The sequence below is a fragment of the Caloenas nicobarica genome, chromosome 3 (genome assembly GCF_036013445.1).
Source record: "Caloenas nicobarica isolate bCalNic1 chromosome 3, bCalNic1.hap1, whole genome shotgun sequence".
In the NCBI taxonomy this organism is placed as follows: domain Eukaryota; kingdom Metazoa; phylum Chordata; class Aves; order Columbiformes; family Columbidae; genus Caloenas; species Caloenas nicobarica.
Genome location: NC_088247.1, coordinates 75,624,238 through 75,648,405, shown reverse-complemented (window position 1 = coordinate 75,648,405; position 24,168 = coordinate 75,624,238). Strand labels below are relative to the sequence as shown.

General features: G+C 44.2%; 1 protein-coding gene across 1 annotated transcript; it reads left to right on the top strand.

Moving 5' to 3' along the window:
- Positions 1-7,493: 7,493 nt before the first annotated feature.
- Positions 7,494-21,078, top strand: DACT2 (dishevelled binding antagonist of beta catenin 2). Its single transcript, XM_065631597.1, has 4 exons — positions 7,494-7,781; positions 13,646-13,778; positions 15,243-15,530; positions 18,479-21,078. The coding sequence occupies exons 1-4, from the start codon at positions 7,542-7,544 to the stop codon at positions 20,275-20,277; spliced, it is 2,460 nt and encodes an 819-aa protein (XP_065487669.1). The 5' UTR covers positions 7,494-7,541; the 3' UTR covers positions 20,278-21,078.
- The last annotated feature ends 3,090 nt before the right edge of the window (positions 21,079-24,168 follow it).

Sequence of the window (24,168 nt, the reverse complement as noted above, 5' to 3'; positions counted from 1 at the left end):
TTTTTAGAAAACAGCTGTGCAATCCAAAAATATTTCCAATATTAGCAGAAAAACTCATAAGCAGACCCTGGAATGAGGGATTACAAATCCCTTGGAGTAATCTGGCATACAAACAGAAAAGGTGGCAGATTGGATATGCAAACATGACCACCTATATTGAAAAACTGTTGAATGGTAGTGAAGGAAAAGCGATAATGAAGAGTAACGACCAAACAGTGAGAAGTGTCTGAAACTGTTCTGCAATGTTGCTGGAATTTGCATTTGACATTAACAATCAGGAAGAGGGTTTTAAACAACATTGTAATGAAATCTCCAGGTGATGTGAACTTGCTAAGCATTATGAATGATAATGAGGGCAGAAGAATATTACTGCAGAGCCAACAGAAATCAGGAGGACAGGAAGAAAGTCAGGTTCTGCTGGGAAAAAAATACAAGCTATAATTGGTGGGAGGAAATATGGAAATGAGAAAAGCTGCAAGAGAGTATTAGGGACTAATATCAGGATTGACTAGTAGTCAATTCTGAATTTTCATCAGGATGCCAAAGAGCAAGACTAATAGGTGTAAAAGAAACTGTCACTCGATATTGAGAAATAATCATTATTCTCCTTGGCTTGTAACAGCACAAGGCAGACTGTGTCCTGGCTTTGTGTGACTGATTTCAAGCAAGCATTGACCTGCAAACTGTTCTTAGCTGGAGCTGAGGAAATAAGCGCCAAGTGGGCACAGCCCAGTGCGAGGCTACGAGCCACACCAGAGGAGGGCTAGTGCCAGCGCGGACAAAATAGGTCTAACCTACAGGGGCAGCAAAATGATTGTGCTTCCATTTCCTCTTCGCCTGTGCCTCGGCCCAAGCAGCCAGCCTGTCTCCTTCCATCAGAACAGGGATGAGGTTCTGAAGTGAAGGGGAAGGACTGCTGCCCCTCTCAGCAGTAAGTTACTCATCACTCCTCTTCAAAAACTGTGGTACCCCAAACCTGTGATACCCCAAACCTGTGGGACAGCCTTCTGGCCCAGATCCTCCCTTTAGGTCTGTGCATCCCATGGCAGAAGCATCCAGCATCCACATTTGGCACCTCATTCTTAGAGAAGCCAAATTTAAATCTTCTTGTCTTTCCAAAGAGTCTTACATCAACTTTGTGTCCAGGAACAGGTGGAGGTGCAGTGACTCTGGCCCAAGGTTAACCGTACTCAACACACGTGTCCCCCAGGCACTTGTGGTTATAATCTGTTTTAAACTCAGACCTCTGCTGTTCAAATGATTTTTTTTGTGCTTCGACTTCTCCCCTGTTAATTTAGGATGACAATGTTTTCAAGATCCTTGGCAAGAAGCCAGTTACAGCCACACCAAATTATAACACTTTCTTTCCAGGTTTCCATTCTCTATTGGGTCCCCACACTTACCATTCTTTCTGAACACTGATGCCCTTATGTCTGTTTTCTGGCTTAACTCTCAGGCTTCTGTTCCCAGACTCATCCTGGCTACTGTGTGCCACTCTTTATGCCTACCTGGATTCCTGACCCTCACCACTTTCTCCATCCTCCTGCATATTTGGTGTTTCTTGAGCCCCCATCTGTGCACGAGTTGCTCATGTGTCCCCCAGGTTGCCCATCTGTTTTCAGATTTATGGATATGCACAAATCTTTACGTGGTCCAAAATATGGGCTTTTAGTTTCAAAGGTTTCAGTTGGAGGGCATAGACTGGAGAGAGACAAGAATGAGCACTTTCAAGCTAAGTTTGTAACAGTCCTGAGCAAACCCTCCTCCCTTCCCTCCAACCCCCACCATTGTGCTGGGAGTGTCACAAGAGAATCAATCTGCAACCCTGCAAAAAATAAACAGAAATAATCACAAAAACAGATGGACATCTCCTAATCCCTGGTAGCCGAAGGCTGGATTTTGCTCATGTTTTTAGAAGATTCCTCTTTCTAAAGACCTTCTCCAACTCAAATCTGTTTGTGTAGCAGAAGCTGTATCTATTTGTGAGCTGCACGCTCATTTCCTCTCCCCTATCCATTACCATGTAAGCTATAGTTCAAAATGTCATTTTTTTCAATTCAAATCAAATTCTCTGAACTCTAGAAAGAGACCTTCCCACCAGTGATTTTTTTTCTTTCTAATTAAATAAAGTAATCCTTGAGACTTCAGCCCTTAAGAAAAATGTTTTCAAAGGCAGCTGCTCTGCTAATTAGAAAAAATGCCTGGCTGATGGCAATTTACTTACAGTCACCTCACAGAGAGACATGCAAGGCTATGCATTCTCTGGCAAACGGCACTAGCACAGAAGTAACACTACCTAGTGGGGGCAACATAAGGGTGTAGTCCACTTTCAGGATGTTCTTAATGGTTGAACGGAACATTTCCAAAAAATGGTAGAAGGCTCCATCCCACATTGCAGCAGAGCTCTATACCACTAAGCAGCACCTCCGTCCTTTTACATGAAAGGTTATGCTCAGTGCACATCTTCTGGAGCATACAATGAACAAGAGTGACAGGTACAAGAATTGCACTTTGTCCTCTCTTGAGTAGAATAACAGCTGTGTTAGGCTTGGCATAGTCCACATGTGACTGCTCTGCATCCTCCACCTAACCTTCTAAACATCTGCCAGGTGTCAACAGCTCAGAAGATTCCCTTAGGCAGTACGTCTGCATGAGACCCTCAGAGGCATTGATGGTAAGAGGCTTGTGGATCTCCCAGGAACAACCAGACAACACAGAGGACAGAGAAGCTGGCTGGTGAAGTCAGGATGCCAGTGCACACACTGAATTTCTCTCATGTCAAGAGACAGCCCTAAACAAACAGATTCTTCCTCAACCAGTGCTACACATGCCAGTATACACACAGGTTGAAGCCTATGTGGGGAGACTCTACATGCCTCCACAAGGTAGTGTTACCAAAAAAAAGTCTGAGTTATCTTTCACAACAAAACATAAGCAAACGTGGGAAGCAAACTGCAATTTAGCTCTTGAAGCTGTCTGGTATACAAAAGCATTTTGTGTGCTCTGGACTTCATCCAAAGCAAGAATTCAACTACTTTTCTTTTAGACACATCTGGAGGTCAATACAAATTGTCCTACCTTTAACGTTAGTTCCACACAAACTGGCTAATATACATCCACAAAACAGGGAGTAAAGTCATTTCTGAGGTCACATGAATGCTTTGGCTTCACTTTCAAGTCCTACCACAGATTTCCTGTTCGATCTTGTGGAAAAGGGTTAACCTCTTTGTACATCTCCATCTGCCAAACAGGGTAAATAACACCTGCCTCCTTTCTGGGAGTTTATGAGGCTCTGAGGGCATGTCTCTACCACAGGTGCAGGCACACCCAAGCTGGCTCCATATGAGGAGCACTAATTGTGTTCCTCATTTTTCTAGACATTCAAATTAAAATGCCCAGTATTCAATTTACCAAAGTGCTGAGTGCTCAGAACTGCAACTGAAGTCAAAGGGAACTCTGCTTGGAACAATAAAATAGGTATATATTAACGGTATAATACTAAGTACACTGAAAAATCAGGCCGAAGGCATCTCCAATGGACACCTAAAATGAGTGAGCGTCTCTGAAATGAAACTCAGTGCCTCAGGTCCCCACCTAGAAAACAAAAACAGCTTTATACCTTTTAGGATGTTATAAATACATTACTCATTCACACCATAAGGCACTTAAAAGCTGCAATGCTGAGTATATTTTCAAAAAGCAAAAGGAAATTCTATCAGCAGTCCACAGCTTAAATGATCTGCAGGAAATAAGGCATGGGCTGGAGCAGGAGGACAGGGGACGTTGCGTAGTTGCCCACTGATCACCCATCTTTCATTCCACACACTTATTGAGGAATAGACCTGTGGAACAACACTGTGCAATCACATCATACAAATGAGGATCTAAGATAAGGTTATGTAGACAAATTGTTTTATTTCCTACTGTTTTGGTGTCTGATTTTGCAACCATATTCCATTCCTTTCCATTCCATTCCTTTACTACAGCTCTTTCATAAAATTTAATTTACCTCAGGATCTATAGGTAGAAAACAGAAATCTTATTCTGATTCTTGCATAAATCAAGAATAACATCTTCGAAATTAATGGAATTAAAGTAACATAAATGAAAAGTCAAACCTTTTGATTCCTGAAAAGTGCAAGCTACATTTTAGCATTTGGATTCAGGGTACTAAAGCTAGGCAGGAAAAAGGGGTGTTACTCATAAACTGCTCCCTTTTTAAGTCATTCTTAAAGCCCAGTTAAACTTTACAGAGTATCAATGTCGAACATTCTTCGCTATCAGTCATTAAGAACAGCAGAAGTCCCTACTATGAAGCTTTCACCTTCACCACTACCACTCCTCCACATAATCTCATAGTCCTAAATTTGGGGACAATTCACACCTTTAACTCTCTCCTCCAGAAATTGGATAACACAAGCTATTTGTTGAGTTATCTGAAAAGACTAAGTGACATCGCAAGGGTTCTGAGGAAGAAAGTAATCAGTACAACAGAATGGATAATCAGGAAGCTGATTAGAATAAAGATACTGCTGTGATATAGCCCATTTGGGATTTAATGTATGAAAAGATAAACAGATGAAAGAAGAGGAAGAACAAAGAGCAAGGGATAACAGTTCCTTGTAAAGGAAGGAGGAAAAGAAAGAAAGATATATGACACTATATTCTCTAATTCTCCTAGCAAGTATATACTAACTGGTATTTGTGTCAGTGACTCCTAATGTATGTTTGTTTTGAAAAGTGCCAAGCAATTTACAAAAACTCTTCAGCTCTTCATATGTGCAATGGCATTTTCAAGATTCTTGCCACCTGCCGCACACTGATGGTTGTTTGCCACCCTCCATCCGAGAGGTGACAGCATTTCATGCTATCTTCTGTCAGCGCCTTCAACAGCAGCTCAGTTGTGAACTCAGTTTTTCTTTCCACCTTGTAGATGAAGAGTTCAGACATCCTGGCACTGAGGCATTGCTCTGCACAGAGAAGTTCAGCGAGATGGATGGGGAAGTAAAAAGAGTAAAGGCATATTGTCAAGGTTTAATTGCAGGGCGACAATAAACCGTGGCAGATGCTTTACTAACCCCTTCCCTTTCCCCTCCCCCGCTTCAGCCTCTCCCTCCCCACTAAGTGAAGGCAATAGGAGGGCAAAGAGAGGCAAAAAGAGAGAAGACTTGCAAGTTGGAAAAAGTTTAAAATGTTTTACTAACGCTACTAATAAAATAGAGAAAATAATACCAAATATACAAAACCAATCTTGAATTCCCTGGCAAAGCTCGGCACTGCTCCAGTAACTGCAGGGCAGGCACCCAGAAGTCCTGGGCTGGGCTCCCAGCAAACTGGAACTGGATTCAAGGATGCAGGGTCTGTCACTATGCCTCAGATTTGCAGGGACGGCAGGCAGGGTCCTTCCCAGGTGTCGGCCATAGTCGAAGAGGGACAAGACCCTTCGTGATCACCCATGTTATATGATGTATCACATGAATGGGGTGGAATACTTAGTTGGTCAGTTTTAGTAACCTGTTCAGTTCGCTCCTCCTTGCCCCTCTCACTTATTGGACGTGCATTCTTTTCAGCAACCTTGCATTGCATTGCTATGTCTACCAAAACATGTATTCAACTTCAGAAAAGTGCAGTTACCAAGAAGACTTTATCTGAAAGGAAAATTCACTAAAAGAGAAACTGGTCTTGTTTTTAACAAAACCAGGACACATATTCATTAAAGAGAAAGAAAAAAAGCCAAAAACATGCCTTAGATTATGTCATACATGTCATATATCATACATACTTTAACCATGCACTATAGTGCTGTGACCATCACTCATACTTGTTCCTGCAGTTCCATCTGCAGCTGGAAACATTTGTGAATATTTGTGTACAAATTGTCAGAATAGGACCTCTCTGGACCCCTTCTGACATAGTTCAACTTTGCACGGTAAATATTACTCTCAAATCTTCAAGCTACATGAAAACTGTTGAAAGTGACATAGTGAAAGCAAGGCTTGGTCCTAGTGGGACTATCAAATAATGTGTTGCATGGGACTTGGTGAACAAACACATGAATAATTTGGCCCTCCAGCAAGGAGCTGGATTTGACATTACTCTAGTGCTTCTGACATTCCTACAGCTAGGGACTGCTACAGGGAAAGCCAGGCTGGCTGCAGTCTCAGCAGTGGAAGAAGCCACCTGCATATGGTGTTGAAAGAAGGCCACTTGAACAACATATGACAGAGCAGCTGGTTCCCACTCATTCAACTCATGTATCCCAGCACAAAGTCAAGTGGCATTCAAATTAAAGTATGCTAGCTTTTAAAGATACGCCACAGGGTGAACAGAGATAACCACAGACAGATGAGTTGAGTGTGTGCTCACTACTGTATGGAGAATCATACACCCTTGCTGAAATTTTTTCAATCTCTTGAGTGTGGCACACAGTGATTTCAGGATCTGTGGGATCCAAATGCTTCCTATTTCAGCGTAGGCAGCAGAAAACTAGTCTCCTGTCAGCATGGTCTCCAATGTCTCCACTCCAGACTTCTGGTATCAGGGCTTCTTCTCCCCCTCTCCATCACTACAGACCACACATCCTGGCTTTGCTGCATGCTAACGAACTACATCCTAAGAAGCTGCAGCTGCCTGTCTTGGGAGCTTTAAATACAGGCATTTATTGGTACCAACGGCACCATGACTTTGTATTTCCATGACCAACTGTGTTTTCAAGTCCCATTTAAAGCTAGCTACTTTTTTTTTTTTTTGGGGGGGGGGGCGGGCTGAGCCACACCTCGACCTCACCAAACAGGTCTCTGCCTTGCTTCCAAAGTGGAAATCAAAATCCAGTATGAGAAAGCAAACTTCTGCAACTAGATAGCCCAGGTGGGTTGGTTTCTGGAGAGCAAGATGAGTCGTCCCAGTGCTGTGCCTGATAGGAAACACCAGCAAAGAGAAGGGATGGAGTTACAAGCCCCACATTTTCGTGAGGGAAGTGTTGTACCTGCGAGCGCTCACCGCGCCACATCCCCGCATTATTTTCACTTGCAGGCGGCTGCAGCACGACGGCGGGCTCGGCTCCTGTCTCCGCAGCATCCCCGGAGCTCGCTCCCGGCCGGGACCGGCACTCTCACCCCGGCGCTGCGTCCTGGCTCGTCCGCTGCTGTCCCTCCCGGAGGAGGGCGGGCAGCCCGTCCCCTCTTGCCGCCGGGGCGGGGGCCGAGGCGAGGGCTGCCCCCAGGGCAGGGGCCGGGGCGGGCAGGAGCCGCCCCTGCGCGGGGCGGAGGGAGCGCACGGGCGGCGGCTCCTCTCCGCGCGTATCCACCCCGAGAGGTGGCCCCGGCGCTCCAGCCCGCTTCCCTTCCCTCCCTCTCAACCTCCCTCCCCCGTCCCCACCTCTCCTCCAAAACCGCAGGAGCCGCTGCGGCCCCGCTTCATTCGCTCCGGTGCGAGTCGCGGAGCGGGCGGCCCTCGCCGCAGGCACGGCCCGGGGCGGGAGCAGCCCCGCCGCCTCCCCGCCGCCCCACTGCCATGGCCGGGGTCGCGGCCCAGCCTTGACGATGTTGCTGGGCGCCCCGCGGGCGGGCGGCTGGGACCGCGGCCGGGTGGGCGAGAGGCTGCAGGCGGCCCTGGCCGGCCTCCAGGAGCTCCAGGTGCTGCGGGAGAAGCAGCGGGAGCTGGTGCGGGCCGCCCTGGCCATGCCGCAGCGGCCGGCGGCGGGCGGAGCAGAGCAGCCCCTGTCCGCCCACAGCAAGGAGCACCGGCTGGAGGCCACCCTCACCGCCCTGAAGGAGCAGCTGGTAAGGAACGGAACGGGACGGGGCGTCCCGCTGCCCGCGGTGCTGCGGGCGGGCGGAGGGGAGCGCTGCCGGGCCGCTCCGCGCCGCGCTGCCTGACACCCCGCTCCCCCGTGGGAGCCGCCGGCGCCGTGTCGGGGCCGAGAGCGGGCAGGGCGCCGCAGCCGCGGCCCCTGCCGCTCCTCCCGCCCCGCCGGCGGCCGCTCCCCGCCGCGGGCAGGTGAGAGCCGCAGGGCCCGGGGAGGGTCGCTGGGGCGAGCTGCGGCCACCGCGCCCGTCCCCGTCGTGATAACGGTGGGTTCTCTTCCTCGGGTGGGGCTCACCTGAGCGCCTTTGCACTGAACCAAAATGCCTAGTGTTGCCAAAGGGCTCTGTGCCGGGAGGAGCGCCGAGGAGAAGTTGTTACCCGGCATTGCTCATTCATCGGAGCCGAGGAGTAGGAGATGATTAACTTCCCGTAATACCTGTATCACGCGTGCGAGCGCGCAGCTCTTCATTGTGGGAGCCGTTTGCATAGGAGATCAAAAGACACGCAGAGTGAGATGGCCATAAATAGACTCAGCGCTCAGAGGTTTGGTATGGGCGTGTGTGCTTACACCGATCTGTGCGCACCGGTGTGTGCCCACGCAGCTGTATGCCAGTGGGAGTCAATCTGCCAGGAAGGGGTTTTTGGGCCAGGAGTACTTTGTTCTTGCCACGAATTGTGTGATCAAAAGAGAAAAATAACTGAACGCCAGGCCTCGTATTTGAAGTCTAACACCAGCTGCTTGCACGTGTTTTTTGTGACAGAAGGAAAAATAAATTCTGAATTGTGACTGAAGCAAGCTTCATAGGTGAAACAACAATCAAAGGGTAAAGAGCTTTAATCTCTAGTAGGGACCATTACACACTTCAGTAAACTCAGACTTAATTCAGAGCCCTTTCCCTCCCTGAACTGGTGCAAGGCTTGGCCATCAGTTATCAATCAGGTGTGAAAACAGCACGGTTATTCGCTCCCCAGAAGCAGCTTTATCAGGCAGCATCTCGGAATAAAATTGGCTTTAACCTTCAGGGAAACCTAGCTACCACATGTGAAAACACAGCAGTGGGCATATCTTGATTAAAGTAAAAAGTGCAGGACAAGTGGATTGCCAGCCGCTTGATTACCTGTTATTGATAATCTTAACTAATGGCTCTACTTTATTTTCTTTTTTTTTTCTTTTTTTTTTTTTTTTTTTTACCTAAAGGAAAGAATTAGAGACATTGATTGCCTGTCTGGGGCCACTTGGTTAACAGAAACAACCAATGACCTCTGACCATAGTGACTGTTCTTTTTTTCATGTCAGCTGTTGTGCTTTAATTACTCACTTGTTTATATATTTTTCAAATAAAATATGAAAATAGAGGATCATCTTGTCAGGACTTTACTGGCACCTTACAACACTTTCCAAGGATATGGGAAAAACTAGCCATTGAAATGGAAGAAGCGGACCTTAAATTTCTGCCCTTAGAAATGTGGAATTTGGGAGGATGATAGTGTGCACACCGCCAGAGATGGATGGATTTCACCAGTAGGTGCCAGTGCAATTATGGGAAATGTGTCTTCTGGGGGTGCCTGGGAGGGAAGTGTTCAGAAAGCTTGAGAGGGGTGACTCAGAACTACATAAATCCAGTGGCAGGTTCTTCAGCAAGACTGCAGTTGTGCGAATGCTTGAAGTAGTGATACAAAGCTCATCTGGTTGACCCATCGCTGCTGGAGACTTTTCAGACTGGTGTACCTGGTACCTTTATTGTTTTTTTTCCCCTTGCAAATTGCAGGCATATATTTGAGAAGAGGTGCATACCTTGAAGCTGCTTAATAGCAAAGTAAACTCAGTTGAAAAGAAGCTTTTCACAGACCTGCTAGAAGTAGTCTGCAGATCCTAGGAACTTGGAGACCACAGGCTGAAAACTGTTACTCGGTGACTCATGGGCAGCATATTACAGTTGAAACCCTTGAAAATTCTGTTCATGATCACAGGAAGTTGTTAAAACTAAAAACGACAGAAAATGCAAAGCACAGCGTTGCTCAGGGAGTGTCATGTCTTCATCGTTGTTGTTCTTGGCCTGTGAACGATAGATTATGTGATCACTACTCTATAAGCTCTCAGATTGAGAAACTCATTAACAGTGTAAATGTAGCTTTGCCTTGCAGTCTATCTTAATCCAAGTTTCAAGTAGGGCTGTAGCCCTGGGCTTTAGCTTGTTTGTGGTTTAATCCATAAAAAGTTTGGTCCTTGCAACATAAAATGGGGAAGCTGTATCAGCCAGAGCTGGCTCAAGGCATCTCAGCAATGGAAACAAGGCAGATAAAGAGTGAAGCCAGGCTTCTCCTGTGGTGGTAAGGTGAGAAACAGAAAAGCAGAGGCAGTACCCTTAAGAAGTCAAGTGCTACTACTGGGAATGGGTGGAGCGGAGCCACCAAGTGTTGTAGGGACCATGTTTGGATGCCACTTCGGCATCCTGGTCTCTTCCTTACCAGCAGGTACCGGCGACAGCCGGCAGCTGGCCTTCCCAGCAGCCTGGTGTAGGCGGCAAGGCTGAAGGCTTTCTGATGCCCCAGCAGTCATGTCCTTTTTTTGCCTCAGCCAGTGGCTTTTCTTGGTGGCCAGGGGCAATTCCGTCAGCTGCAGGCAGGATGAACTCTGTAGCAGAAGAGAGGCAGTGTTAAATGATGCCATCTACTGTCAATGACCGCAAAGGTGCTAAAATAGTCTCTTGGCCAAACTACATCCTGGTGACACAGAGGAAAAAGAAGAGATGCAAATGAAGGCAAATACAAAGAAAGAAATCTATGACACTTTCACTGTCAAAGTAGATTGATATCTAAGGCTACAGCATCCAGTATTTTCTCAGATATTTCCTCAGAGAATATATTTATAAAAATTAGTTGGTTTGATTTGTATCCAGTGATTTTGTTTTGTAAGCTTTCAGGTGGCTTATGATGTTATAAAAATGTGAGCAGGGACACATACTGAAGAGAAAAAAACCCCCACACTCAGTACCCTGCATTTTGCATAGATTTTTTTCCCCTTTTGATAGTTTTAAATGGAAGAAAACATATTTTAAACCAGGAATTTTATATGTTATTTTTAATGTTAAACTAACTTAAAGTTTTTGTCAACTGAAAGAAGTGCTTCCGGAAGGAATTCACTTAACTCTAGACTAAGAGTCTGGGATTGATAAGGTTAATTTTCCTCTGAAAATGGCTGCTTTACGCCATCAGTTACATAAAGACCCAAGGGTGAATAGATTTTAGATGTGTAAAACTAGAGAAGATTAATGCTGTATATTTTCCATTCCAAAATACAATTGGATTAATAAAATTATCACATGCTAATCTACAACCAATAAATGTGAAACCCCCTTCAACTGAAGAGATTAATAGTTGAGAAGAATAGTCAAGTATGACCAGGGGCTTTTGGTGCCTTGATCTGGGCTGCCAATTTGTGTTGACTTAGAGGATCTTGCTTTTCAGAGCATGTTCTTCCTTCTGGAAAGTGAGTGGTATGATGATATCCCAGATGTGGCTCTCAAAAACTGTAGCCCATTGATAGTATAAGTTGATTTGGAAAGTCTGGTCTGGCGTTGTGCAGTGTACAGAAGTCTTCACAGATGTGTTGCCCAAAGCAAGCAGATGGTTTAACCTGCGAGGTTTTGTCTTATGTAAAATTAATGTTGTGAACTGAGAAAGTGTGTTTAAGGTTTATTGTTCTGGGTGCTGCTTAACATAGTTATTAGAGCAATAACAACCTCAAGCAAACACACTGGAAACGTTGTCCTTATCCAAATGGTTTGAGGAATGCTTCTCCTTGTGGAGTGCAGGAGGAGTTAACTAAAAGATCAAAGCTACGATGGCTGCCAGAAACATGAAAACTCAATGGTGTGAGACACCATAAAAGGGTTAAAAATCATGATGTAAATCTTGTGTGTTGGTTAAAATGCTGTGAAAGCACAGACAGAACCTGGAGGTATAATAAATAATCTTTGAATACCTGAGAGCCTTGTGGCCTCTCTGTCATTAATCAGAAACCACGGACTGAGGGATTGGCTGGCAAAACATTAATCATTAAGCAATTAATTCCAGCCGTGAAAACAAAGCTTTGTAATTTTCTGAGGAGGTGGGATTGAAGGAGGCATGGCATGGTTTTGCTTTTTCACGATACAGGAAATAAAAAAGTACTGAGGAAGTCATACACTCATCATTCAGATGGGATAGAAAATCTCCTTCATTATCCAGTTCCTCCTTTTTGTTTATGTAAAACAGGAAGAGGGAAAATGACCATGGGTTTTCCTAGGAAGCAATAATGAGCCTCTTGAGCCTAATCTTCCTAGATGTGTGACACTAACAAAGGGGGCTTTATTTATTGTGTCTTACATGTTCCTCCAGTTCTCTCTAAAAGCGTGCTAGAAATAAATTTTTATTCTTCTCAGCAGCATCACCAGCCGTCACAGTTGTCTTGTGAGACTCAAGACACGTCTTTTTTTCGATTTTCCTTGAATCCCAGTTTCTAATAATTTACAGATTATTTTAGGATCTTAGTTGTCCTTGCTTTGAGTGTTTATAGCTATGGAGAAACCTAAAAATGCAAATATTAAAACCTGAATAATCTGAGCACAAAGAAAGTGGAGTTGAAAATGTGTATATACTGATTTTGATTTTCTGCATGTCATTTAATTTTGCAGATACTTTAATTAGTTTGAGGAACCTAGCGGGGGGGGTTTTCATATTTGGGGTTGGAAATGCTGCTAGAACTGCCACATATGTAAAGAAGAAGCTTAGTCATGTTTTTCTGGCCATTACTGAATAGAAACCCTGCCCCTCAAGGGCTGTGAACACAACTTCACAACCAACTTCAAGAGACCACCTTTCTGTAAAGTACTGTTGGATGGGTGGTGAGGTGAGATATAATTAGAAGCTGCCTAAATAGCGACTGGGCCTAGATAATTTGCCAAGTGCCATGTGAGAAGTTTGTGACAGAAACCAACTGTGGTTCTTTGGCTGTTACCTCACTCCTGCCCATCTGCCTAGCCAAGTTGACGGCAGAAATACTGAGGGAGCAACTGCGGGAGCTGTTACCTCAGATCAGCCTGGTCAGTGATTGCAGTAGGCGAAGGACCTTGTTGCTGGCTTCTGATGGATTATTCACAAGCTTGAGACACCATTTATTTTAAATACAGTCATTTTCACAGCACTATTCAAGTGTCACCTTCTGCTTGCATAAAATGTGTGGAAGTATCTAGCCATGAGACATGCAAGGAAAACTTTCAGCAAAGCAGATGTCACAATTTGCACAGTGTACCCTTTCAACTAGGAAAGCATCATCCAAGCCCAGGGTTTTACAGAAATGAGTATACTGCCTTTACTTTGTGTGGCAATAATGTACCTCTACATACAGCAGTTTCTTTTCATCAAGCGGCATCTTAAAGTTCATGCAGACAAGTGACTTTTATCTCATCCTCTGCTCAGAGGCAGTATATGGCAAAATGCAGCACATATATTAATATGTTAATTAATGTAAAGATTGCCATCCTCTTTAGAGATACAGTTCCTGCCATAGGTGTAACAAAAAAGTCAAGGGTTAAAATAAGTATATTCAGTATGAAAAGTTTTGAGAACTTGTTCATCTAGGCAGAAGACAGTATATACTGAGAAACAGAATGTTTTGTACTTGTCTATTATGCCAGTCTTGTTACAGAGAGCCAATTGCAGCAATCCCTAGCTAAGCAAAACACATAATGAGAGCAGAATCTGCCCAGCACAGATGGCCTGAATTCATGTGTTGCCACTGAGATTCTGACTGTGACTATTCTTTATTTCCTCCTTCTTCCCTTGACTTGTGAATTAGTCTCGTTTGAGGAGACAGGATGTCGGCTTGAAAAGCCACCTGGATCAGCTGGACCAGCGAATAAGTGAGCTGAAATTGGACGTCAGTAAGACCTCCAGTGAATACTTGGATAGTGACAGCCGGCCCAGCTCAGGTAATGTGCACTTGGTCGCTTATTTGCGGAGGTGTGGTGTGAGGAGAACTGAAGGGTGTCAGCTGCTCAGCAAAACTGTATTGTTTGGTCGGAAACTGTGCCCTGTGGCTGAGCTGAAGAGTAGCTGTCTGGCACAGGGATGCTCACAAAGCTGGGGGGAATCTTCCTGCTAAGTTGATTTAGTTGGAAAAATGCTTATTCACTCAAACAGTATTTTTGTTGTTGTTGTTGTTTGTTTTTTTCTTTTTATTACTATTTTAAAATGCACATTTTAGCCACAAATGGAAGGAGGAGGGGCCACCTTTATTAGTTAATTGCTTTGTCCAATGCAGAATGACCACAGGCGAAGTGGCTAGAGTACTTACTAGAAGTGAAGAAGACTAGCATCCATGCCAGTGCTCTGCTTGAATCCAAGAAGGGTCCTGAACCTCACTAAGGCTTTGAAGGTCACTAGCACTGCAGTGCTCTGGCCAAATAAATATTTGATATATATGAAAATGAAACGGCTCTATTAAAAGACACTGAGAAAACCCACCCCAACAGTTTGTTGACTAAAGCTCTCATGGACAAAAAGAGATTGAGTTTCAGGTTTCTGGTCTGATTCATAGAGAGAGCTGTACTGCAGACTTTTATAGCTAGGATGTCTTTTAAAACCAATTTCTGTTATCTGTTCTGGGACACCGGGAATACTACTTTTTAAATAGAATTTTGAAAAGCCTTCAGTCTTCAGTGAGACAAGAAAATAACTTTTTTTTATTTACAGCATACAGATTTGCAGCCTGGTACTTAGAGTATGTGTAAAAAGTGCAAGTTTCTGTTGAGTGTTTAAGGTCAGTTGTGTGCTTAGGCACATACAGTTCAAAAGGAAATAGCTTCCTTTTCTGTTTCCTTTATATAGAGCGGAATAACAAAAATTCCTATCTTGAATTTATACAGAGTCTTTTTTAATATTTCCATAATTAATTGGCATTGATTGCAAGACCTGGAGAGGGAAGGTAGCCTTCGTTCTCTGCCCATACGCATTCCAGCTATCACAGACTTGGCAGCTCTGATCACAGGCTAGTTTTACCCTGCTTTCCCAGCCAGGCTGTGCTTGTATGCACCTAGCACAAGTTACAACAGCGTGAGACGGCCCTGTTTTACACCAGTTGCATAATAGTCTCCAAAGACGTTCTCCAGTGAAGAACTGGGCGTGATGGTGCTGCACTTCATCCCACCCTCAGAACTCAGCATGCATGTATGTGCCAAGCTGGATCAGGCCCTAAGTAAATATAAGGAAGCCCAATAAAAGGTGGTTGAATTAGAGCATACCTCTGCTAAAGTTACCCAAATAAATGGTCGTAAATTTAGGCCTGTGACACGTAGCAAATGGAGATTTATTTTGTTGTCTGATTTTTTTCTTCTACAGGGCATGTTTAGTTACTGCAAATAAGAAATATCTTCCTATTTCTTTTAACTCTGCAGGCTTCTATGACCTGAGTGACGGTGGTTCTTGCTCACTCTCCAATTCTTGTACCTCTGTGTACAGTGAATCCATCTCTTCCTCCCACACCAGTCTCTTGCCGGGCTCTCAACACCCTAAAGCAAGGCTCAGTGTGTTTGATTACCGACCCAAGTCTGCAGATGAAACTACTGTGCACACCACCAGCTTCCAACAGCAGGGACCCTACATCAGCAATGGATGTCAGATAACAGCTACCACAGATGTTTCTGGGACTCCTGCCAGGTCCCGGCCGAGGCCGGTTTCCACAGGTAATCAACTGCAGAACTGGATGCTCATTCAACAGAGGGGCAGAGTGTTGGTTATTACTTCTATGACCTAATATACAAATGTGTAATCAATATATAGCATTCATTTTCAATACACAAAGTGATAATTCATTGAAGCCGTAGAGCCAAACTGTATACTCTCCATCTTTCACTTGTCTCCATACTCATATACTTTTAAACAATAGTAAATACAAGCAGGTATCCATTTAGAAATGGAAGAATATTTAAGTTCATGAGAGAAAATTGTAATGAATGTTCAGATACTTTTCTTCGTTTACCTGCTTGTGAAATCAGAAAAAATGCAGTATTTGAAATACAGATACCAAAGGTTAATTGACTGTCTAGGAACCAGTCCTGTGCCTTATAGTATATCAACCATGAATTTGCATCATACCTTTAGATAAAATGGACAAGTCCATTAATATTCCACATCTCTTGTTTACCCGTCTGTGAAGTGACATCATATCACTTCTTTTGGGTCCTTCCATGGCCTCAGAGCAACCTTTTGTCAGTGCTGTTCATATGGTGACCCAACCAGATGTGTGATGGTTCCATTATAGAAACAGGGAAGCCATAGGGAACATAATTTCAAGCACTGCATCACTCTGGAGTCATTCCCACAGCTTCTGGACCTGAGCAGCTCACCTCTGGCTTGCTTGGAACAGAAGCACAGACCACCTGCTCTGTACCTACCTGTGTAGACATACCTGAAGTGTTAGCTTAAAAGAAAAGTCTTCTCAAGGCTTCTCACATGCTGGGGATGAAGCTGAGCTTAATGAGCCGTGGCTTCCGTGTTCAGATTACAGACTTCTTGTTCTATCAGAAACTTTCCTGCCCTGCAACACTTTGCTAAGACTCCAGGGGCTTTACAGAGGCTTTACAGGGGTTTGGATATGGAGATAGACTAGCAGAAAAAGGGATAGCTGATGTTAGGTAGTGGTGTGGGAGTGAAGCTACAGGCCTCCTTCAGCCCTTCTTCCTTTTTCCACCACCACTTCCCGTCTTCCTGGCTACAATCACTGATTTCCTTCAGTGTGAGAAACATAAGTATTGGGGTAGTAGTGTTTCTTGAAGAAGTAATTCTTGCAAAGTTGACCACATTGCAGGAAGTGAGGCATGATGTTACTTCAGAAAAGCGTCATTTGGAGAGGGGAATAAATGTCTTCTCTTTTCCTCTCCTTAACTTGTCTCCACAGGTAACTGCAGGTACAAACTAATTGCCGTTTCTTTCAGTGGCAAGCAGAAAGCTTGCTGAGACACCACAGGCATTCTTTTGATGCTTTCCTGGTTTGTTTGCACAAGAGAGCACCACTACACGCTGCCAGCAATTTCCTAAAGAATTTTCATTATGAAAATACATTGTTTGAGGAACCATCACCCTAACCTTTGCTGTAGCAGGTCTGTAAGTGCCTTAGGTAGGACGCTACAGACAACGCTAAATGTTGAAGTCTTTGAAAAGCTTCCTGTCACAGGTCAGAAATAGTCACCGTAAGTAAAATATGTGGTTGGATTTGATCATTGAGTTTCCTGGTAGCATGAAGTAGCCAGGAAATCAGTGAGCTGAGGATTTGTTGGCACTGAAGTTTGTACTGTTGTACAGAGACCTCCCAGCTAACTGCAGATGGTTCCAGTACTCATGGTACCAGAGCTAACACAGCACCATAGCACTCTGTCGGGTGGCTTGTCGGGATGGAACAGCCTTGCTTCACACAAGAACACAGCCTGTCCTCTCAGTGCGCAGGAGATGCTCCTGAGAGGAGCGTGCAACAGTCAAGTGTAACTTAGAGCAATCTTGACAGTACTCCAAGATTTAAAAGCTCTGAATTGGTGGCCATAAATGCCATCTTCAGAGACTGAGCCTCCCATATGCCTGAACAGTTACTCTTCATTTTTTTTCTCTAAGCTTCTTTAGACCATTCTTCTATGTCCTTAGGGTTTACTTTAAAAAAAAACACCCACACATAGAATTATGGCATTCCCGGTTTTCTACCTTTTAATAAAGGTCTGAATATTTCTTTCTGGAATTAAATACTCTAAGAAGTTGCTTAGTTGAGAAAGGCATGAGACTGGTAATGTTATTATCAAATGAAATGAGAGATCCAGTTAGGAGGTTTCATAGGATTTGGGTTTAAGGAAAAGTAGAATCACATCACTCTCTGGCCTATGTGACACGTGGGTTTTAATGGCTCTTACATGTGAGATGAGTGCTTCTGTTTACTAATAATGCCTTATTAAAGCAAATTAATAAACAACTACAGCTTCCAGCATTTAAGAGGTTAGGAAACACTATAACCTAATGTCTGCTTAAGTCGTCTTAAAGCAGCTCGTTCAGTTCTATAGCTTTTTCCAAGACACGTGATATAAAAGGGTTGGAAAAAAAGCTGGAATACAAATATAACCACTTTAAAAAAAATACCACTGGCTCTGCATGCTGGAAATTTTGGGAATTTCTGAGTTATAGTCATATATCCGAAGGAAGACTTTATCCTGTCCTGGGGGCAAAGCATTCAATAACCATGTCTGTTGTACTGGATAATTTTACATGACATTGAGCTTCAGGCTTTGTTGTTGTTGGATTCACTTTTTATCTTTGCTAAGAAATAAAAATAATCCCATGTTTTGTTTAGTTGATTGGATTCCTGTTAGTCTGTGACGTTCTAGAATATTTTTATATATGCATGGATTTACTTTCATCCAAGTAGCATTTTTTTATTATTTGCATTAAAAAAGCATTTGATTCTCCATTATGCTCAGGTCAATAAAAGCCTTGAAGTAATTCAGTGATCTCGAAGGAAACTATTTTCTTCCTTCATGCTACTGATTTTAGTAAAAGCTAGCACATCCCTCTGAAATAGCTCTTTTAGCATAAGCCAGTTTGAATATAATTGTCTGTGATTTAATTAGGTTATTTATTTTCATCCACTGTGTAGGTGACTTGGAAAGACTCATTCCAGCAGACACTAGGTTTCAGAAGGAGGCAGATGCCAAATCTGCGTTGCCCCTGTGCCATGCCAGAGACATGCACTTGCTCAGTGTGGACCCCAAATTCCAGAACGACTTGGTCTCCAAGAATGGCATTGATGTGTATCCTTACCCAAGCCCCCTTCATGCGGTGGCTTTACAAAGTCCCCTTTTCTCCCTGGTAGGGTCATCCCCAGAAGCAGACCTCCAGGCTCCTCCCTACAAACCCATGCCTAGCACGACAGGTCCCAGCTTGATTAGGACTAGGCCAACTGCTGAGGCCAGGCCAGGGGGTTACATCAATAAATTGCTGCAGCTGACAAGATGCAAAGGGAACAATCGGGCTGATGCCAGTGAGCGGGTTTCAACAAAGAGCCAGCCAGCCACAATGCACCAGAGACTCATCATAACCCCCAGCACCGGCGGAGTGAAAATTAACAGCGGCAGTAGCCAGCTGGAAAAACAAGCGGGTTCTCTGGAAAGTAACAAAGCTGAAGGGAGGCTTCAGAGAGAGGTGCCGGAGGGGGAATGTGCCGAGCAGCAGGAAACCGTGCGCTGTGTGAATGAAAACCAGCCGTCCGCTCACCCTGACACTGAGCCATCAGCTGTGAATAGTTGTTATCCTGCCAAGTCAGCAGCAAGGGGCTCTCCTCTGGCAGAAGCGACGGAGAGCAGCGTGGAGCGCAGTTCATCCTCCTCGCAGCTGTGCCAGGAGGACTCCAGCCTGGGCACCTGGAACGCTAAAGCCATCCCACCCAGAAAGCTGCCCCTCAAAAGGGGTGTCAATGCCAAATTAGCCGACTCAGGGGGTCATGAGCGAATGGCACGGAGTGAGTTCGTACATGCACAGTTCGTTCCTGCAGAATCCCACCAAGTCCGGGTCAAGTTTGCCAGCTCCAAAACAAAGGCAGTGAAGATAAAGAGGAGGAACAGTGAAAAGGTCCTGCGGCCTGGGAAGCAAGCCTTGTGCCTGGAGAAGGCGAGAGGGTCCCATGGGGCTGCCAGGCTGCCTGCTGAGTGGAATCAGCCCCAAAGACCATACGGAGCGAAGAGCCTCGTGCAGAGACCTTCGTATTCCGGTGATGTGACTGGCAGGTCGTGCTCAGAGTCGAGCCTGTTCCCTGCACAGGTGAGGCTCCCCACCGCGCCATCTAGGCCAGAGCTCTACAGAGCCTCTGCCAATGCACTGCATTCCCTGGAAGCAGCTTGCCTAGACACAGCCAGCAAGAAAAAGCAGCGCAAGTGGCAGTCCACAGTGGAGATCTCTGCCAAGGCCCCCCTGGCCGGCCTCTCTGGTAGCTTTGGTCTGGGAGGACCAAGGCAGCCAGCAAGGAGAGCAGGTATCCTGCGCGCTGTCAGCATGAGGGCTCGCTCCAAGAGCCAGCGCCATGGAGCTTATGCCAAAAGCGAGTCCGACCACTCCGAGTACTCCGCAGAGTGTGCTTCCCTCTTTCACTCCACCATCGCAGAGACCAGCGAAGGGGAGGTCAGCGATTTCACGGCTAACCGTTTCGGGGACAGCGAGTCCAGTGACAGCGATTCGGATGGCAGTAGTAACAGTAGCAGCCTTGCCCTTGACTATGATGAGGGGGATGAAAGTGAGCTGATCTGGTCTGAAGGTTCGGTCAGACAACTGGGAACTGTCCAGGCCTCTTCCAGGCCTCTTCTCCCAGTGCCCAGAATCTGTCGCATCAAAGCTTCAAAGGCACTAAAGAAGAAGATTAGGAGATTCCAACCTGCATCTCTGAAGGTCATGACCATGGTTTAGGGGAGAGCAAGCATCTGTCTCTTACAGTGAGACATCCTGCTGGCTCTCATTTGCAAAACAAGAGAACTCATGTGCAGAGAAAAAGACTTGCTTAAATGAACTGTGAATAATCCCTGAATCAACACAAGGGATCTTGTTTGTTAATGCCTGGACATAAATGTCACTGTGTCTAATTTCCTCTTTTGCCATTTATTCTGTAAATATGGATCTGTGTATATTGCGTGATGCCTTTTCTTACTATGCAGAAGGGTCACCATGGTGAAAATGAAACCAGCCTCTGCCATAAGATTTTACAGGCAGGATAGTCTGTTGACTATATGCACCCACAGAATCAGTCCCAGACACAAAGGCTTCCCAAGAAGACAGGCTCTTCCCAACTGGATATTTGGTAGCATCCCTCCCTCTTGTGAGGAATTCTTTCCAGTCCGAAGTCTGCATTAGCCATCCAGCTGTCACTGTGCTTGTATGGAAAAGCTCTCAGTGCTCTTCATAGTTCTTTCTTTAAAATCAACCATCCCAAAACTTCTCCCAAACATCAGGAGGATGAGTCTGTTCTTCTGTAAAAAAATATATGTTTAATCAAGAAGGCAAATGTATTTGTGAATGAGAACAAGACTTCAGGTTTTTTCCTGTTTTCCAAACTGAAAGTATAGGTGGTTGTTTTGTTTTTGTTTTTTTTCAAACTCCCTCTTGATGATGTTCCATGTTATTGTTCATTTGTTGAATGGCTGAAAGAACATGAGGGCTCAGTGCCACAGTGTGTGAATAGCTGGGACTGAGATTATCGCTCTGCCCCTGAAATTGTGAACTCAATAAATACTATTTAATGTACTTCTGAAAATTGTGCTTGTCTGACTTTGATGTCTAAAGAACATTATTCTGAACTCTTAACGTTGTGTCAGGAATGCAGAGGAGCTTTCTTTGGTGAAACAGATGTGTTTTCATGATCGCTGTGCAGAGGGGTTCTTTTTTATTTTTCAGAGGGTTGCTATAGCTCAGTCAGAACCAGGGTCCTTTCAGCTGCTACCTCAGGAAACCTGCTTCAGCACCTGCTTCAGAATGAGTGAATTTAAAAATGGTATTTGTATTGAGGAGAGGGTAGTGTTTAACTGACTCACTTAATTTGATGCAATTCTGTCAGAAGACACTCTTAATTTAAAACATACGTATACGTACTGTGTTTTGAATGCATTTGAGGGCACCTATGTAAAGCTTTGAATCGATTGCTAGACTGATGAAGTGATTTTTTTTTGTGTTCAGACAACCAGTCCTAATTCTTTCCTCTGAGCACAGCAATCTGGAAGCTGAGCTGAAGTTCACCATGTGTTTACCAAAGAGCAGATATTATCCTCCTACCCTGTTTCAGTGCTCAGTCTGAATACATTCCCGGCCTAGGAGCTGTAGGCATTACCTCATTCAGCCGAGTGTACTGGGTCTGAAACAAAAGGCAAGTGCTTTGCAGAAACTGAGTAAAAGAGTTCTTGTTTAATCCAAGGATTCATTAGCAAACAGAAGTCTTTAAAGACTAAACTTCTAGCCAATGCCTTCTACTCTTTGGACGCTACATTATGTTTTTAAATCACACTTTCAAATCATTTTTGGGAAATGAGACAGAGAAAAGTAGAAGTTATGTAAAGTCATTTAATTCAAGTATTCAAGCTAGTACATAACACCATCCTTGCTGCAACTAGGAAAATAGTGCATTTTGGTCCATGGAATATGTTTAAACATTTTTTCGTGGTCCCAAGAGTATGGGATGTAATCAGTCCAGTAGGATTAATGGAAGAATTTCACAGGTCTGATTGTGGTTTCTTGTTCAGCATGTCTAGAAACAGAACAAACAAAACAGTGATTTATGTCTTGTTGACTTTCTACACCACAAAAGGATTCTTTTCCACGTTTATACAAAAGGTTTCGTTTGGGGGAGTGTGTCAAAAGTTACACGTGAACCTTTAATCCATGGATTTTTTGTATTGGGGTGGGGTTTATTGGCTAGACAGGAATTTTGAGAGTGTTTTGTTTTGTTTTATTTTTATGGGGGAGGAAATTGCTCCTAACTAGAAAAATGCTCAAGGTAGGAACATTCTGAAACCTGGTAAAAGCCACCACCCAGTAGCTCCCTGCCTTTTTATCAGACTAAGCTCAAACAATAAGTTTGTGGTCCCACAGCTCAGTAAATCCTGCTTTAGGGCTGTTAATACTCCATCAGAAATGTTGCCAGGCACATGATGAAAGTGCTGATCCAGAATGAACTCTGCCAATTCAAATAAAGAAAAATGATGACTTAATTTTTTACTGACAGGTTTTATGACAGATGAGGTATCACCGCCTCTATAGCTCACACTTTCTGCCGGGTCAGATAACGTCTCTCCTCCCAGAGCCAGTGTAAAGCCAGCATAAAAGCGTAAACCTGGCAGAAATGTCATCATCCCATGTTTTGGCTAATTTGACAGAAATACAGTTACATGCCCACATTTGATCCAGGAGAAAGCTATGGCACTGAAGAACCCCATCAATGCAGAGAACCTGCTGTTAAGCATTGAGATATCACCATGTGTAGTGACACTACTGAGCTATGACGTTCTGGGGAGGGCAGAATGGGTGGTGCCACCTCTCCTTCCTCCAGGATGTTGGGCCTTCTCCCTAGCACTGCCCTTTGGAAATGCTGCTTTCCTCTGCTGGAGCAGAAACAGCCTTGGGACCGGAGCTTTGGAGGAAAGCAGGACAGTGTAAAGCAGGGCAGAAGGCTTGGGTAGCTGATAGTCCAGCTATACTGGCACCAAAACCACGATTGTAGTTCAGGACCCTGGTTTTGTTGGACACTGTTTTGTTAGCATATTCACTGAGAATTTTGATAACAACTGGGTACAAATGTGATGCCTGTGGGTGCTCCGTCCATCGGAGACTATGGGCTAGCTCTGCCAACAGCACCCAGGAATACCTGCCTCCTATGCAAACAGATCTGAAATGTATTTAAAATCAATAAATATCAATAAATACTCTGATCCACTATTCTTTTATATGTATATACTAAACATCATAAAACCAGCTTTCAGCTCTATATGAAGCCACATAGTGAGAACAGGGGATGCCCAGCTTTAATTGTAGTCATGGCAATACAAAATAAAAATATTCACTGCCAATTTTGCCATCCAGAAGGAATCCACACAATCTTTTTACCTTGCAGCATCTTGTACTATAAAGGCCTAAGAGAATGCAAAAAATGTCAGTCAGTGATTCAATTAGAAGTCTACCACCAAACCTGATGCACTTTAGGAGTGAGAAGTTTAGCACTTTCGCTGTGACTTGATTAGCAAGTGTATAGATCTGACAGATGTTTCTCAACAGCTTTATGCAGTGTCTCTATTGCAGGAGCTAACATCTATCCTCGCTCCAAGCTCTAGTGAATCAAAATCAACCACCGCTGAAATCTATGCACCAGATCAGTTTCCTTTTGTCAAAGGCAGACATTTGCATTTTGATGTAGGAGCAAATGCTCATAAACCACAAAAAAAAAAAAAGGAAAAGGAAAAGAAAGAAAAAAAAAAAGAAAAATAAAAAGAAGAAAAAGGAAAATGAAGGAAAAGAAAAAGAAAAAAAAAGGAAAGGAAAGGAAAGGGACTAGAAAGGGAATTTACAAAGCTTTAGGAGCAATTTGCAGAACAGATCAGAATTATGAATTTAAAAACTTCATTAATCCTTTTATTGCTCTAATAATTTTGGAACTGGATAATTACCAGCATTCTTGGCCTTGACACAATCTTAGATTTTCAGGTCCATATCAAGTATCCAAACCATGGGATAGAGTAAGAGAATGGATGTTTTGTTGGAGACGCCATCCTTCAGACCAGACCTGAGTTTGAAGTGACTTCTGGTAAGGCAGGGCACTGG

Excerpts from the sequence above, each read along its gene's own strand:
- DACT2 (XM_065631597.1), top strand. The coding sequence starts at position 7,542 with ATGTTGCTGGGCGCCCCGCGGGCGGGCGGCTGGGACCGCGGCCGGGTG. Across the intron at positions 7,782-13,645 it reads CCGCCCTGAAGGAGCAGCTG|TCTCGTTTGAGGAGACAGGA; the intron begins GTAAGGAACGGA and ends CTTGTGAATTAG. Across the intron at positions 15,531-18,478 it reads GCCGAGGCCGGTTTCCACAG|GTGACTTGGAAAGACTCATT; the intron begins GTAATCAACTGC and ends TCCACTGTGTAG.